At 41.8% G+C, this 17014-nt stretch overlaps 1 protein-coding gene across 2 annotated transcripts in view; it reads right to left on the reverse strand.

The window, feature by feature from the left end:
- Positions 1–17014, reverse strand: part of tgfbr1b (transforming growth factor, beta receptor 1 b) — a 73619-nt gene that overhangs the window by 19378 nt on the left and 37227 nt on the right. For both annotated transcript variants that reach the window (XM_060869651.1, XM_060869652.1), the window contains 3 exons: positions 10462–10692; positions 6048–6215; positions 379–535 (listed from right to left, as the gene is read on the reverse strand). In XM_060869651.1, the coding sequence (XP_060725634.1) occupies positions 379–535; positions 6048–6215; positions 10462–10692 (556 nt within the window). The remainder of the gene's footprint in view (positions 1–378; positions 536–6047; positions 6216–10461; positions 10693–17014) is intronic.

Raw genomic sequence — 17014 nt, forward strand, 5'->3', positions numbered from 1 at the left:
GTCGTGGCTGGAAAACCGCAGACATTTTTCTGACCGTCTAATGAAGATGAAGCCAAGAATGATGTTGTTTATGATAGCGAGCAGGAAACCGTGTGATACATGAAGAAAAGATTTTTTTCAGTATTTTCAGTGCCGAGGTGAGATTAAAGAGACTGCATCATTCATCACGGTCAGTAATATACACAAGGCAAGCTAGTTGTGTAATGATGCAACTAATTATGTCTTTTGTCATGTCAAAATTAAACACGTTGTTGCATCTTAATTTTTTTTTTTTGTTTGTTTTAGCTTTCCGAAACCACACAGGCAAACCAGTGATAAAACCGAATGAGCCAGTGGTGAAATAAGGGGGTAAGAAATGACTCCGGGAGCTCGTGTTACCTTTTTGTTCCCACTCTGTGGTTGGGGGCGATGTCGATGGTGTCTGTGGCAGAGTCATGGCGCACAGCCAAACCGAGGTCTGCGATGCAGCAAGTGCCGTTCTTCTTCACCAAAATGTTCTTGGATTTCAGATCTCTGTGAGCGATAGCCGGTTTACCTGCGGGAAAATGGGAGGTTACATTCAGAGCTCATTATGTACAGGGAAGAATAATTAATCCGTCTCATTGACTTGATGGGAAAGACCTAATGATAAAAAGTAATGTGGGACCAGAGGCGAGGCAGGTGAAAACAAAAAGGGAGGTCCTGGCGTGCACAAAGGCGGCTCTCTGAGAGCAAGACCGATATGAAGCTTCGGTGGTGCAGTGCAGTTACTGCGTAAGAAGATTTACAGCAACCTGCAACACCACCTCACCCCCCGCCCGCCCCACACTAAACACACACCGTCTAACAAACAAATAAAATTGCACAAACAGTCCCACACTGACATTATCACAGAAATAATATACACACACACACACACACACACACACACACAGGAATACTTTACAGTGTAAAAGTAAAAATATATTGTATCACATTGACTTGGCAATTCTTGTCCAGTATATTGTGTAAAAACAATGTGTGCGTGTGGCACTCATAGTGTAAGTGTGATGAGGCACATAGTGTGTGTGTGTGTGTGTGTGTGTGTGTGTGTGTGTGTGTGTGTGTGTGTGTGTGTGTGTGTGTGCATGTGTGTGCATGAATGAGGCATATAGTGTATGTGTATGAATGATACTTATATAGTGTGTGTGTGTGTGTGTGTGTGTGCATGAATGAGGCATATAGTGTATGTGTATGAATGATACTTATATAGTGTGTGTGTGTGTGTGTGTGTGTGTGTGTGTGTGTGTGTGTGAATGAAGCACATAGTGTGTGTATGAATGACACATATACGTATATTGTGTGTGTGTGTGTATGCGAGTGAGGCACATACTGTGTGTGTATGTGAATGAGGCACATAGTGTGTGTATGAATGATGCCTATATAGTGTGTGTGTATGTGTGTGTGAATGAGGCACATAGTGTGTGTATGAATGACGCATATACGTATATTGTGTGTGTGTATGCGAGTGAGGCACATAGTGTGTGTATGAATGATACTTATATAGTGTGTGTGTATGTGTGTGTGTGAATGAGGCACATAGTGTGTGTATGAATGACACATATACGTATATTGTGTGTGTGTATGCGAGTGAGGCACATACTGTGTGTGTATGTGAATGAGGCACATAGTGTGTGTATGAATGACGCATATACGTATATAGTGAGTGTGTATGAATGATGCATATATAGTGTGTGTCCGTGTGTGTGTGTGAATGAGGCACATAGTGTGTGTGAGAACGAGGCACATACTGCAGTGTGTGTATGCGTGAACAAGGCATATAGTGCTCACCAAGCACATGTTGCTGCACTATTGAACAAACACAAGTAACCTGAAAAAAAAAACCACACCTTAACGACATTTAAACCTGATGTTTAACAGAGAGCAGCAGGATGGCAGACTTGAGTAGCAGACTCAGAGCAGTGTTATTACTGAGCATGGCCGTTAAAATCCAAGCACCAGCAATTATCCGCACAGAAACCGTGTCGTCTGTGAGAGCACTTCAGTTCTGCGAGCACTGAGCGTCAAGCACCGAGTCGGACGTGTACTTTGATCGTGTCAAGATGTAATTCATGCCATTTTTAAATGACCAGGTTTGATGATACAGCACCGAGCACTCAGATCAGATGCCCGCGCTCCAGTTTCCACTCAGCACCAGTTCATCAGCAGTAGTAGGCTGCTCACGCCTGAGCTGCCTGACGTATTTCACATTGAATCCAGAGACAAAGAAGCTGGAACCTTGTTTAAAATTAAAATGCTGACTGAGACACCTTCTGCTTTTCACTAACTCTTTCCACCTCTTACTTTTTACAGTCTAATAGCTAAGGCTTACGCCATTTAGGGCTGTCCATGGGTGCAGGGTTCGTGCTGTGTTTCTGCTTTAAATGACAGACACAAGCCTACAGCCCGAGTAAAGTGATATCAATAATGCTCTTCCAGCTCTTAAGTCGTCCAGTCTCACATATCCACAACAATGAAAAAATTGGTTTCGTTCTTCAGCCTTGCACTCCACCAAAAAAACAACAACAACAACAAAAAACTCTTAACAGCTTCTAGTCAGACGGAAACCGGTACAAATCGTATTTTTTTTTTTTTGCTTGAGCCTGTGATTTTTTTTTTTGTCTGAAGCTGTCACACTTTTGCTGCACCTTTTTCACACCGCTTTGAACACAAACTCCGTCTTAAAAAGGCTGAATGCTCTGTAATAAAGCTGCGTCATGGAGAATTAGTTTTCATTTGCAGCATTGTAATAAGAAGCAAAGGAGTGAAAAAAAGCAAACAAAATCATAGGCTTTTGTATAAAACCGACGCAGAGGAAGCAGTTTGTCACAGCTTGTGAATCGGTCCGTATCTCGGATCCGTCTCCTCGTACTTCCTCTGATGAAAACGATGCCTAAGAAGGAGGGTCTAATTAAGAGTAATGATTACCTCGGCTTCAGTCACAGAGAGATTGTACCGTCTGGCTGAATATGAAGCAACAGCTCGGGAAAAGAGAGCAGCTTAATTAACATCTGTTGAGCGTTCCCACACATACACACGCGCGCATACACACACAGACACACAGTGCATCCTACAAGGACAGTATGAGCCATATCTCAGCTTTTAGTGTTTCGCTGCTCTGCTGAGTCTCAGGAAACCGTCTGCAGTCGTCTCAAGGGCCTTCATGATATCTATATGCAGCTCTGGAATGAGTTCAGCTCGAGCAGCACAGAATTTAAGACCTCAGATGACTGAAGCCAGAAGGCGATCTGCAGCAGATCCCTTTGTTAGAGTGTTTTTCAATAAAGAAAACAGAAAGATCTCACACTGGCACAGTCACACACGCTCACACTGGCACATTCTCACACTGGCACAGTCACATTCTCACACTGGCACAGTCTCACACTGGCACAGTCACACACCCTCACACTGGCACAGTCACACACCCTCACACTGGCACAGTCACACACGCTCACACAGGCACAGTCACACACCCTCACACTGGCACAGTCACACACCCTCACACTGGCACAGTCACACACCCTCACACTGGCACAGTCACACACCCTCACACTGGCACAGTCACACACGCTCACACAGGCACAGTCACACACCCTCACACTGGCACAGTCTCACACTGGCACAGTCTCACACTGGCACAGTCTCACACGCTCACGCTGGCACAGTCACACACCCTCACACTGGCACAGTCACACACCCTCACACTGGCACAGTCTCACACGCTCACACAGGCACAGTCACACACCCTCACACTGGCACAGTCACACACACTCACACTGGCACAGTCACACACGCTCACACAGGCACAGTCACACACCCTCACACTGGCACAGTCACACACCCTCACACTGGCACAGTCACACACCCTCACACTGGCACAGTCACACACGCTCACACAGGGACAGTCACACACCCTCACACTGGCACAGTCACACACCCTCACACTGGCACAGTCTCACACTGGCACAGTCTCACACTGGCACAGTCTCACACGCTTACGCTGGCACAGTCACACACTGGAATAGTCACACACATGCACAGTCTCACACTAGTACAGTCTCACATGCTCCCACTGAAAAAGTCTCACCGGCACAGTCACACACAGGAATAGTCACACATTGGCACAGTCACACTCATGCACAGTCTCACACTGGCACAGTCACACATGCTCACACTGGCACAGCCTCACACTGGCATAATCATACACTGGCACAGTCACACATACTCACACTGGCACAGTCTCAAACTGGTACAGTCTCACACTGGCACAGTCTCACACTCTCACACTGGCACAGTCTCACACAGTCTCACACTGGCACAGTCACACACTGGCACAGTCACACTGGCACAGTCTCACACTGGCACAGTCTCACACTGGAATAGTCACACACTGGCACAGTCACACTCATGCACAGTCTCACACTGGCACAGTCACACATGCTCACACTGGCACAGCCTCACACTGGCATAGTCATACACTGGCATAGTCACACATGCTCACACTGGCACAGTCTCAAACTGGTACAGTCTCACACTGGCACGGTCTCACACTGGCACAGTCTCACACTGACACACAGTTTCACACTGACACACAGAGTCACACACTGACACACAGTTTCACACTGACACATAGAGTCACACACTGACACACACAGTCTCACACTGACACATACAGTCACACACTGACACATACAGTCACACACTGACACATACAGTCACACACTGACACACACAGTCTCACACTGACACATACAGTCTCACACTGACACATACAGTCACACACTGACACATACAGTCACACACTGACACATACAGTCACACACTGACACACACAGTCTCACACTGACACATACAGTCTCACACTGACACATACAGTCACACACTGACATACAGTCTCACACTGACACATACAGTCTCACACTGACACACACAGTCTCACACTGACACACAGTTTCACACTGACACATAGAGTCACACACTGTCACATACAGTCACACACTGACACATACAGTCTCACACTGACACACAGAGTCACACACTGTCACATACAGTCTCACACTGACACATACAGTCTCACACTGACACACACAGTCTCACACTGTCACATACAGTCTCACACTGACTCATACAGTCTCACACTGTCACATACAGTCTCACACTGACTCATACAGTCTCACACTGACACACACAGTCTCACACTGACACACAGTTTCACACTGACACATAGAGTCACACACTGTCACATACAGTCACACACTGACACACACAGTCTCACACTGACACACAGAGTCACACACTGACACATACAGTCACACACTGACACATACAGTCTCACACTGACACACAGTCACACACTGACACATACAGTCACACACTGACACATACAGCCTCACACTGACACATACAGCCTCACACTGACACACAGTCACACACTGACACACACAGTCTCACACAGACACACAGAGTCACACACTGACACATACAGTCTCACACTGACACACAGTCACACACTGACACACAGTCACACACTGACACATACAGTCTCACACTGACACACAGAGTCACACACTGACACATACAGTCACACACTGACACACACAGTCTCACACTGACACATACAGTCTCACACTGACACATACAGTCTCACACTGACACATACACTCTCACACTGACACACACACACAGACACACACTCACACTCACACAGACAGAAACAGAAACAGAGACAGACACCCTAAGGAATACTTCTCAGTTTCAGTATGAGCTAAAAAATAGTTTCATTAGTTCTGTCAGACTTGCAGTACTATTGTTGCATACTGAGCCAAACCCATCTCGTATGTTAAGGGGACCCAGCCAACAGTCACTCCAGGGGAACAGGATACACACAGTAACTGGAACAGTCAGGTAGTCATCTTTACTGAAAACTTTTTAAAAGTCATTCTTCACCTACATATGCATGCACATCTTGTGTTTGTCTTAGTTTGCCCTGAAATGGAGATTTGGCGAGGGGGCAGGTACTGAGCCGTTACCTTGTGTTCCTACGATCTCCATGTGCAGATGAGCCAGACCGCTAGCGGTGGACAGGGACAACTTGATCATGCCCTCCACGGTCACCGTGTATCTGTTCAAGTAGTCAAACAGAGAGCCGTGCTCGTGGTAATCAGACACCAACCACAGCTGGGTCCATGTTCCATTATCTAAGAGAGGAAAAAAAAGACACAGAGACAGAGTGAGACTAAATATTCAGAGCTTTTGCTCAAATCATTTGGATGAAACTTTATTTGCATAGCGCCTTTTAACGACAGACACTGTCACCAAGCAGCTTTGCTGAAATCCAGGTCTAGATCTAGACATAATGAGCAAACCAAAGGCAGGAAAAAACACTCCTGAAGACAGGAACCTTAGAAGGAACGACAGAGCACAGCAAGAGTGTTTCATTCCTTTTATACCACAGCAATGTGCAACAACTACAATTCTCTCTTTTTAAGGGTACACAGGTCCTATATTTTATCCGTTTATGTCAAAAACACATTCTCACTTTCACACTAAATAGCTAAGGTAAGTGGACACCTGATCATCACACCCATATGCGAATCCTCCTCAAACTGTTACCACAAAGGAAGAAGCACTTATTTTAAGAACGTATTTTTATGCTGTTGGGTTACTTAGACCTTCCTGTCATGGAAAATGTAAAGGAAAAGATTTTACCTGTGACTGTATGCCGACTAGACTTATATTCAAAATGTTATAACAAATGCACTATATCAATGTTAGTATCATTAAAGTTTTTCATTAAATAAAGTTTGAATCATCATTATTTTTAGAATAAGTAGGTATGCCTTACAGGGTCATATGAATAAATGATATTATTATTATTATTATTATTATTATTATTGTTGTTGTTGTTGTTGTTATTATTATTATTAACAGTACTGGTATCATTTTAGTGATTACTATAACTATTAGTAGTATTATAATAAATAGTATTATTATTATTATAATTATTATTATTATTATTATTATTATTATTATTATTATATATTATAATATATTTATATACAATGTTACTTATTATTAACATAATAATAATAATAGTAAATAATAATAAGAACAATAATAATAGTAATTATTATTATTGTTATTATTATTATACGTATTATTTTAAACATTTTTATTATTATTATTTATTTATTTATTATCATTATTATTATTGCTATCACAACTTTTATTACTATTATTATTAACATTTTTTATTACTATTATTATTATTATTATTGTTATTTACATTAATATTATCATCATCAAGTATGCAGCTGTTTCACATACAGACCAAGTTGTAATCTGTTTTAGACAAACACGTTTTTTTTTATTCATCAGTAGCCTAAATAAGTGCCTACACTTTCAAGCCTACTTCCACTTGTTTCTTATCGTCTCACTACACAAACACATTTCGCCCATTTGTCTACAATTTGACCAAATTTCAGGTTCCTGCTGTGAGGTCATGCTGACACAAGGCACAAACCCGCTGGGGTTGTACGGGGTTCATTTTGACTGTTTAGGGTTTAGACATGCTTTAGACATCATCTGAGTCTCAGATGAATAACAAAAACAGGAAACCGTTGTTGTATTTTGTCTCAATGGCCTTTGGCTTGTATAAATGTGTCGATGATTCATAATAGAAGAAGATTGTTTTCTATAAAGCCCATGTTATTTATACTCATACTGTGTGCTGGCGATAATGAACTATAAATGAGAGCAGATTAAATTGGGGTTAGAGGATGAAGTGTGAGAGCAATAGACTATTTGTCAGTGTAAATGAGACCTCTGCTCACAGCTCCATGCAGTTTCAGATGGCTGTTGACATCTTAAAGCAGCTGCACTGACTCCTAGCACGACACTTTTCCTATATAAACACACTTATTCTCTTACACACTCTCACACAAACACACACACACACTCTCACTCATACACACACACACACAATCTCACTCATAACACACTCACACACATACACACTCACACACACTCTCACTTACACACGCACTCACTCACTCACCACACACACACAGTCACTCACTCTCACACACACACTCACTGTCTTACAAACTTCAGACAAATCCTAAAAAAAATATTCCGCATGTTTAGTGGGAAACAGCTCTTAGACTAGACATGATGTCAAAGCTAATAAACATTCTGACTCATTCATACTTAAACTCACACATGAAACTGTGCAGGCCAAAAGACTTTAAAATCCCTCATCTCGTTTCAGTTGCTAGCACAAACACAATTCAGCGAAACCCTAGAGCAACTAAACAAAAAATATACCTGAGGTCTGGGAAAACCTGTCTGAGTCGACGGAATCCAATAACGACAGACAAAATGAATAAAATAAAAATAAATAAATAAAACGTTCATGTCGTAGGTTTTTGATTCACTTTCAAAGCTCACCTTGGCTTCCTTTAAATCCGCAAAAACAGATAACTGAGCAGCCAGTTTAACTACAGAGGCGGTAAAAAACATTCAAATGGAAATGGAATGGAATGGAAATTCTGTCCTGGAGGCAAAAAAATGGAAATTGCGCCTGTTCCGGTCGTGCCATGATCAGCATTGCGTTTCCACAGTGGTGCTTAAGGACACTGAAGTCTTTATACACTTAGGACTTTAAGAATGTCTAGCAGTTCGTAAGTATTTCTCTTTTAACTGAGCCTATTAGAAACGTTAAAGACTTAATAAATAACTAAACAACAAAAAGATTTTTTAACCAAATGTTTGATACGATGATATCAATCCAGCGTTTACTCTCTCAGAGATGCCCCAAGCGATCGTACATAAAGATCTGAAATTTGAAGGTGTTATCTTCAAGCACTAAAGTTCTGCATAAGGTTAACTTCAGATGGAAAAACACACATCTCAAGCTGAAAACCGACACCTGACTCATTTTATGTCAGACTTGTGACAATTCATTTGTGTACTGTATACTGGATGAAAATGACCGATAAGTCAACGTCACGTCTGCGTACTGGTGAAAAGGGTTAAACCCCTTGGGAGTGTCCGTGACCGTGGGAGTGTCAGTGTTCAGATGGAAGATTGACTAGTCTTAGCGCTTTATGGCTTGCTGTTATCCAGCTAGAGCGAAAGCTTCTTGACTTGACTCTTGAGCGCTAGCTAACGTCATTCTTTCTTCAAGAAGTTCTTTATGTGGCAGAGCGAATCAAACATTCACTTATAAAAAATAGTTTCAATAAAATGAACAAAACTAACTGAAGGACAGTGAATTCTCAACTGAGATATTGTGCACCATGCCATCGCCAGCGTGGACTGTTATACATAATGCATGAGGTATAAACATCATGCCATTACAGCAGGGAGGAAAAGTACTGGGAGCTGATTACAAGTCTCCAGCTTTAGCACTTAAGTTTTTTTGTTTTTTTTTTAAATAATTTACACAAACCCTTGATTCATAATTAAATTAAACTGATATAAAGTTTTATAGACCGTGAATGCACGTACTCTGTGGCAGAGGTTTGTAGAGAACGACAAAAAAGACAGAAAGGAAATATTATCATCAGGAAAGGTGGAATTTATTGAGAATTCTATCATTTGTCCCAAGTCTAGTTCCGGTTTCTCAAAGGACTTATGATGGTGTGTAGAATAGGGTCAGCTACGATACAGCACCCCTGGAGATTAGAGGGTTAGGGGCCTTGCTCAAGGGCCCAACAGAAGCAGCTTGGCAGTGTACGGGCTTGAACCTTGATCCTTTGAGCAACGACCCAGAGTATTAACCCCTTTAGCCATCACTGCGATTGCTCATTTCCCTTTACATATTAACCCTTTTTACCAGGACTCTTGTTTTTATTAACGTATCAGTTATTTTCATTCAGTATAAACAAATGAATGATTTTATTGCTGCAAGTGTGATATGTAAGACCTCGCACAGGATTTTAGTGGTTGAAGAAAACATCTTTAAATATCAGATACTTTTGAACAAGCCCTTGGGGCATCTCAAAGAGCAGAAATCGGTTTGATTTGCCCCTTGTAGGCCTCAGAAAAACAGAAATAATAATGAGAAACTACAGCCCTAAAGCCCTAGATTCTTAAAGTATCTACATTTAACCATTAAAGAAAGCCATTAAGCACCTGTGAAGTATGATATGAAATTCAGTGCTTTACTTTTGCACAAACAAACAGGCACAAATTCCATTTTTCCGATCAGTGTACCGACACTATTCGGTGGAATTAGAATTGAATCTTTAAACCGCTTTCTCGATTCTCAGTTGTTTAAGGTAACAGGTCTTTCGCTTCACATATTTCCGAGTTCCCATGTTGCAGAATTAAAGAGTCTTTGAGATCAAGGCTGTACAGATCAACCAGCCCCACACGCAAAGAGCATCTTTGACTGTGCCGCGACGCCGTCGTTATCAAAAGATGCGGCGGGATGCTGACCTTTATTATCAGCGGCGATGAAGCCCAGGATGTTCTCGTGACGCAGCATGACCGTCTGATAGATTTCAGCCTCACGGAACCAGGAGCGTTCCTCACGAGAGGAGAAGATCTTCACAGCCACTTCCTCTCCTCTCCATTTACCCCTCCACACCTCTCCGAAGCGGCCTTTCCCGATGCTCTCCTGTAGGATGATGGTCCTGGCAATGGTCCTCTGAACCAGCAACGGGAGACCTGAGACACAAACGAATGCAAAAAGAGAAAAGTGAGCCTTAGTTTTAGGATTTTTTTTTTGTCTACGCATTAGAGAGAGTGTAGTAGCCTATTGGGGATTACAACTCAGAAGATTGTGAGTTTGAATCCAGATTCCACCAAGCTGCCATTGTTGGGCCCCCTAACAAGGCCCTTAACGCTCAACCGTCTAACCATCTGTCAAATGCCTTAAATGTAAATTAGAAAAATGGGTTAGAGATGAAGAGATCGACATGATCCGTGTTCAGCCATCAACAGCTAAAAGCTTTAAGTCTAGATTCAGCTTTAGTATTAACACGTAAAACCATTAACCCAGATTTTTGGAACGCACAATCTGAAGTGTACCTACACCTTTATAACACTTCATAAGCATTGCAGACACAGTGCTGGCAATTTATCTCTACCTGGTAGAGAGAACAACCAGCACCACAGACCATTCTGATGCTTAATTACGGTTATCTACATCTTATAGGAGGACGGGATTCAATCCCAAGTCCATTTTTTATTACAATGACTTTGCAGCCCCGTTTCAGTACAGCTTTTAATTTATGAAGCTCCAAATGCCAGCCAAGTGAATGATGTTAATGCCCTCAAACTAAATTTTCATTTGCACTCTTCATGCTTTATGCGCACGTTCTCAAAACCGTCAACTTTCTCAGTGTCTGTGATAGAAAAAAAATAACCTAGCCTAAGATCTAAATCTAATATTGTGCAAGACGACTAAAACATGACAGTAAAACGTCTGATATTAAGGATAATTGATGGCTGCTGGTCTCTATTCTATTGTGTCAAGACAAAGTTACATAAAACCTCCAGTATCATCTTCCTACTTTTGGAGGCATAGAATAATGAGTTACATTAAAAATCATGGTAATAAAAGAAACCCTCCCGTTTTTGTCCGGGCTTGGAACCAGCACTGGGATTTAACTGTTTAGTGGCTGGGTTAGCTCAATTGTTTAATTAAGTTATTAAGGTTATTTGGTTAATTATGGCTAAACATCTTCTCCAAACACAAAAGCTACATCTCGTCCCCCAACCATTTCTCATCTCCCAAACGTATCTAGTCGTCTTTTTTTTCTCTATTCTCAAGGTTAACACTTTTATATATGGTTATATGGTTGCAGTTAACTTCCTGCAGCTGTGATTATATATGACTGGAGCTTTCTCTCGCCGTGGAATTCGACAGCAAGCGTTAAAACCCTTCGCGTGCAGATTACTCCCAGTGAATACACAGTAGGCTTCATAAGCTTTCACTACAAGAAACAGCTTTTCATCTATATTTACAGTCAAAATAAGCAATATTAATCTTATCAATTCTACTACAGGAGAATACATGATTAAAAGAAAAAGAAAAGCAATTCAGAGTTCTCTTGAATGTCTGAAAATAAAACATAATAAAACATAATTCATTATAATCTTCTTCCAGCTGTCAGGGTACAGCGTCTGATCCCTCGCTTTCTTCTTCTAAACACTCATATTCAAAACTTTCAACTCTTTAACCTTTTGTATTTTTACATCAATTTTCTTTTGTTTATTTACCTTAGGTTTCTCTTTTCTTTCCCTATTTTTCCTTCTCTTTGTATTATCTATGTCCGTCTGTCTAATTAATAATTCGTCGTGGTGTACCTTTATATTTATTATTATTTATTTGCTGAGAACCCGGATCACCATCACCGTACGGTACGGAGGCTCCACTGCGTGTGAACGTAAAGCCCTGCAAAGGGTGGTCAAAACCGCCCAATGCATCACTGGCACCCAACTACCTGCCATTGAACACATTCACCACAGCAGATGTCTGCGCAGAGCTTATAACATTATTAAGGACTCTTCACATCCCAGTCATAAACTGTTTAACCTCCTTCCATCAAGAAGGAGATACAGGAACTTACGCACCAGAACCAGCAGGTACAGGGACAGCTTTTTTCCATCCACCTACTGAACTCTACACTACACCGCTAGATCACTACAAAACAAACACAAAAAAAACACTGTATATAACCTCTGTACAATACATGTACATATTACATAGTTTATCTTTTTTTACTCCTCATTACATCTGCACTAGAACCATTTCTATTTCATTTCCGCCTTTATATTTATTCACTGTACTCCTGTATGTCCACACATCTCTGCACTGTTATAGCCTTTATATTTATTCACTGTACTCCTGTATGTCCACACATCTCTGCACTGTTATAGCCTTTATATTTATTCACTGTACTCCTGTATGTCCACACATCTCTGTACAGTTATAGCCTTTATATTTATTCACTGTATATGCTTTGATATATACCACTTGCTGTAAATATGCTAGATATTTATCTGCACTTTTGCACGACTGCTACATTTTGCACTTCTGGTAGATGCCAAACTGCATTTCGTTGCTGTGTACATGTACAATGCAAGGACAATAAAGTTCTATCTATCTATCTATCTATCTATCTATCTATCTATCTATCTATCTATCTATCTATCTATCTATCTATCTATCTATCCATCCATCCATCCATCCATCCATCCATCCATCCATCCATCCATCAGGGCGTAGGAAGATTGCTGTAACTCCATCCCGTACATGTCAGTGTCTCACAACATCCTGTACATGTCAGTGTCTCACAACATCCCGTACATGTCAGTGTCTCACAACATCCCGTACATGTCAGTGTCTCACAACATCCCGTACATGTCAGTGTCTCACAACATCCCGTACATGTCAGTGTCTCACAACATCCCGTACATGTCAGTGTCTCACAACATCCCGTACATGTCAGTGTCTCACAACATCCCGTACATGTCAGTGTCTCACAACATCCCGTACATGTCAGTGTCTCACAACATCCCGTACATGTCAGTGTCTCACAACATCCCGTACATGTCAGTGTCTCACAACATCCCGTACATGTCAGTGTCTCACAACATCCCGTACATGTCAGTGTCTCACAACATCCCGTACATGTCAGTGTCTCACAACATCCCGTACATGTCAGTGTCTCACAACATCCCGTACATGTCAGTGTCTCACAACATCCCGTACATGTCAGTGTCTCACAACATCCCGTACATGTCAGTGTCTCACAACATCCCGTACATGTCAGTGTCTCACAACATCCCGTACATGTCAGTGTCTCACAACATCCCGTACATGTCAGTGTCTCACAACATCCCGTACATGTCAGTGTCTCACAACATCCCGTACATGTCAGTGTCTCACAACATCCCGTACATGTCAGTGTCTCACAACATCCCGTACATGTCAGTGTCTCACAACATCCTGTACATGTCAGTGTCTCACAACATCCCGTACATGTCAGTGTCTCACAACATCCCGTACATGTCAGTGTCTCACAACATCCCGTACATGTCAGTGTCTCACAACATCCTGTACATGTCAGTGTCTCACAACATCCTGTACATGTCAGTGTCTCACAACATCCCGTAAATGTCAGTGTCTCACAACATCCCGTACATGTCAGTGTCTCACAACAACCAGCACTGGGATTTAACCGTTTAGTGGCTGGGTTAGCTTAACTGGTTAATTAGGTTATTAAGGTTATTTGGTTAATTATGCTAAACATCTTCTCCAAACACAAAAGCTTTCTATTTCTACTCTCCATTCTGTCTCAAATTCTACAATCACACGGCACAACCGTACAAATGTGCCACAGAATCGCAAACACTAACGCGTCTGATATTCAAAACCTAAATGTTTAATAGTATCTACCGGGGGATGATACAACAAGCCCTCTGGCAGTAAAGCATGTCTACAGTAATCTCACTGTTTAAATCAAACCTGCAGCCATTTCACTGATTTTCTGTAACTGTTCAACGATCGTTCAAATCCTACCTGGAGTCTGAAATACTTTTCTAAAAAGACTTTTCTATAGCGTGTTTGCTAAACCCAGTTTAAACCAGTGTGCTCATACACTTCGGTTAACCTTCTCAGGCATTTGCTTAACTGCAATTGAAACCTTTTCAGCGACACGAGGTCTATGTCTAGAGCTGTTCTGTTCTTTTGCAACAGATGCGATTACGTTCAGGGGTTTGGAATGAAGAACACAATAGCGGCTGTGTTGGGATGGATACGAGTCGCTGAGTGTCGCTTTGCTGGCAGAAAATGTAGACATGCCTTATCTATACCTTATCTAACCTGTCCGTTATCTGAGTGTAGGTTTCCTTGTAATGGAAGACGCGTCCTTCGGGTTGCATGTTGCGTGGGGTTTCTTTCAGAATTCCTGGTGGGTGTCAGCCTGTATGTATATTGTTCACGCGTAAATAAAGCGGACAATTCGGAGCTCGCGCGGTCGGCTGAAAGCGAAATCAGAAGCACCGACGACTCTGCAACTATCGGCTGTGACCAAATCCCAAATCAAAAACATTCTGTATTCTATTGGTTTAAATCCCCTAAACAATTCAGTTATTCCATTTTCTTAGCAGACTAAAGTTCTATCTATCTCTGAGTTTGTGACCATCTGAGTTTGTGACCGTGCTTGAAGCACGTAGGCGAGTTAGCGAAGGACGGAATAAAAAGAGAAGATGAATGTTGGAAATACAGTACAGAAGGTGAGTCAGGTACTCCAAAGCTAAAGGAATTGAGCATAATGCCAAACATGGCCGTGCTCATGAGACATTTCTCATATAATTGATGGACCTTCTAGCAGAATAGTTAGTTCTGAGAGTAATAAAACAGCTGTGGTTTGCTGTTTTAGGCAAAAACAGGGTGTCACGGTGGTGTGATGCAGACTGACGCAACATGGATTACTTTAATACACAATAAGCCATGCTTTTATAATCATTAATAGTCATGTTTAATGTTCCAGAACATTGGCAAGTTGAGGCAAGTTAGTTAATGGTGCAACAAAAGTCACTCTCACCAGCCTCTACTAAAAAATAAAGCAAACAAACAAACGACAAAATGCAGCTTGTCATGTTAGCAAGACACTGAGACACATCCTGCCCTGAAGGCTTTCCTGTGGCTTTCGGTTACAAAGCGATGGCATTGAAGACTCGCACAACATTATAGAACTTAATGTCTCCTTATAGAAACTTCACCACGTCATAGAGTTTTTCTTTGTTTCAATAAAGATTTGTTTAAGCTTAGCCTTGTGTGGAGCGTCGACCTAACAGGTGCCTTAAATATGAAATAACCAGATCTACAGAAACGCTAAGGTACTAAATCTAGTGGTTTAAAATCATCCTATCATTAGAGCATCAGCACGATACAAACTGCTATATGGAGATGCTGTTCTAGAAAGATACATGACAAAATCGCTAAGTTGACGTCTTGGGCTAATGTATGCACTGCCCGTCAGGCTCTCGTAGGGACAGCGTTTCTTCTTCATTCATTTTGCTATCATTCTCACCATGGCTGCAGGTTCTCAGTGACACAGTGGGGTAAATTATAGCGGAGGAGACAAGGGAGTCGCACAGCGTACACGAAGTGCAGCGCCTCGTCTTTACAATTGAGAGTACGGACGTCATCGGCGCCACTCGGCGTCTGTCGTGGTGCAGAGCGCCGTTCAAAATCCTGCTGCGCCTCTCCGTTAAATGACACTATGTTTGTCTTAAATTGTTGTTAACGTACATAATAGCGACATTAGACCATACATGCATAATAACTTCACCCTAGTAAAATGTTTATCTTTCTAATCTAATCTTTAAATGTTTCGTATAAGAGCCATAATAATACAGATGGTGCTTTCTCTTTCGGTTTTCTCTGTTTTTTTTCAAACTTCAAAAGTGTTGACGCAGTAACTTTTGCATGTTGGGTGATTAGATGAACTGTTTTGGACTGCTGACTTGACTTGACGTGGCCGGTGTGCGATACCTGTGTAGTTGTTCTAGACGTGGCGCAGCACTGCACTTCTCGTTCGGTGCACGACTGCGACTCTCTTTATATGTTTAACCCTCCAACATTATACACTAGCAATTGACTGTCTTCTTTCTGGTATGATTCTGTCCATGATAGAACCAGTCTACACAGAACCAGTCTACACAGAACTAGTCTACACAGAATCAGTCTACACAGAACCAGTCTACACAGAACCAGTCTACACAGAACCAGTCTATATAGAACCAGTCTACACAGAACCAGTCTACACAGAACCAGTCTATATAGAACCAGTCTACACAGAACCAGTCTACACAGAACCAGTCTATATAGAACCAGTCTACATAGAACCAGTCTACATAGAACCAGTCTACATAGAACCAGTCTACACAGAACCAGTCTACACAGAACTAGTCTACATAGAACCAGTCTATATAGAACCAGTCTACACAGAACCAGTCTACACAGAACCAGTCT

This window comes from Tachysurus vachellii, chromosome 5, assembly GCF_030014155.1.
Source record: "Tachysurus vachellii isolate PV-2020 chromosome 5, HZAU_Pvac_v1, whole genome shotgun sequence".
NCBI classification, from domain to species: domain Eukaryota; kingdom Metazoa; phylum Chordata; class Actinopteri; order Siluriformes; family Bagridae; genus Tachysurus; species Tachysurus vachellii.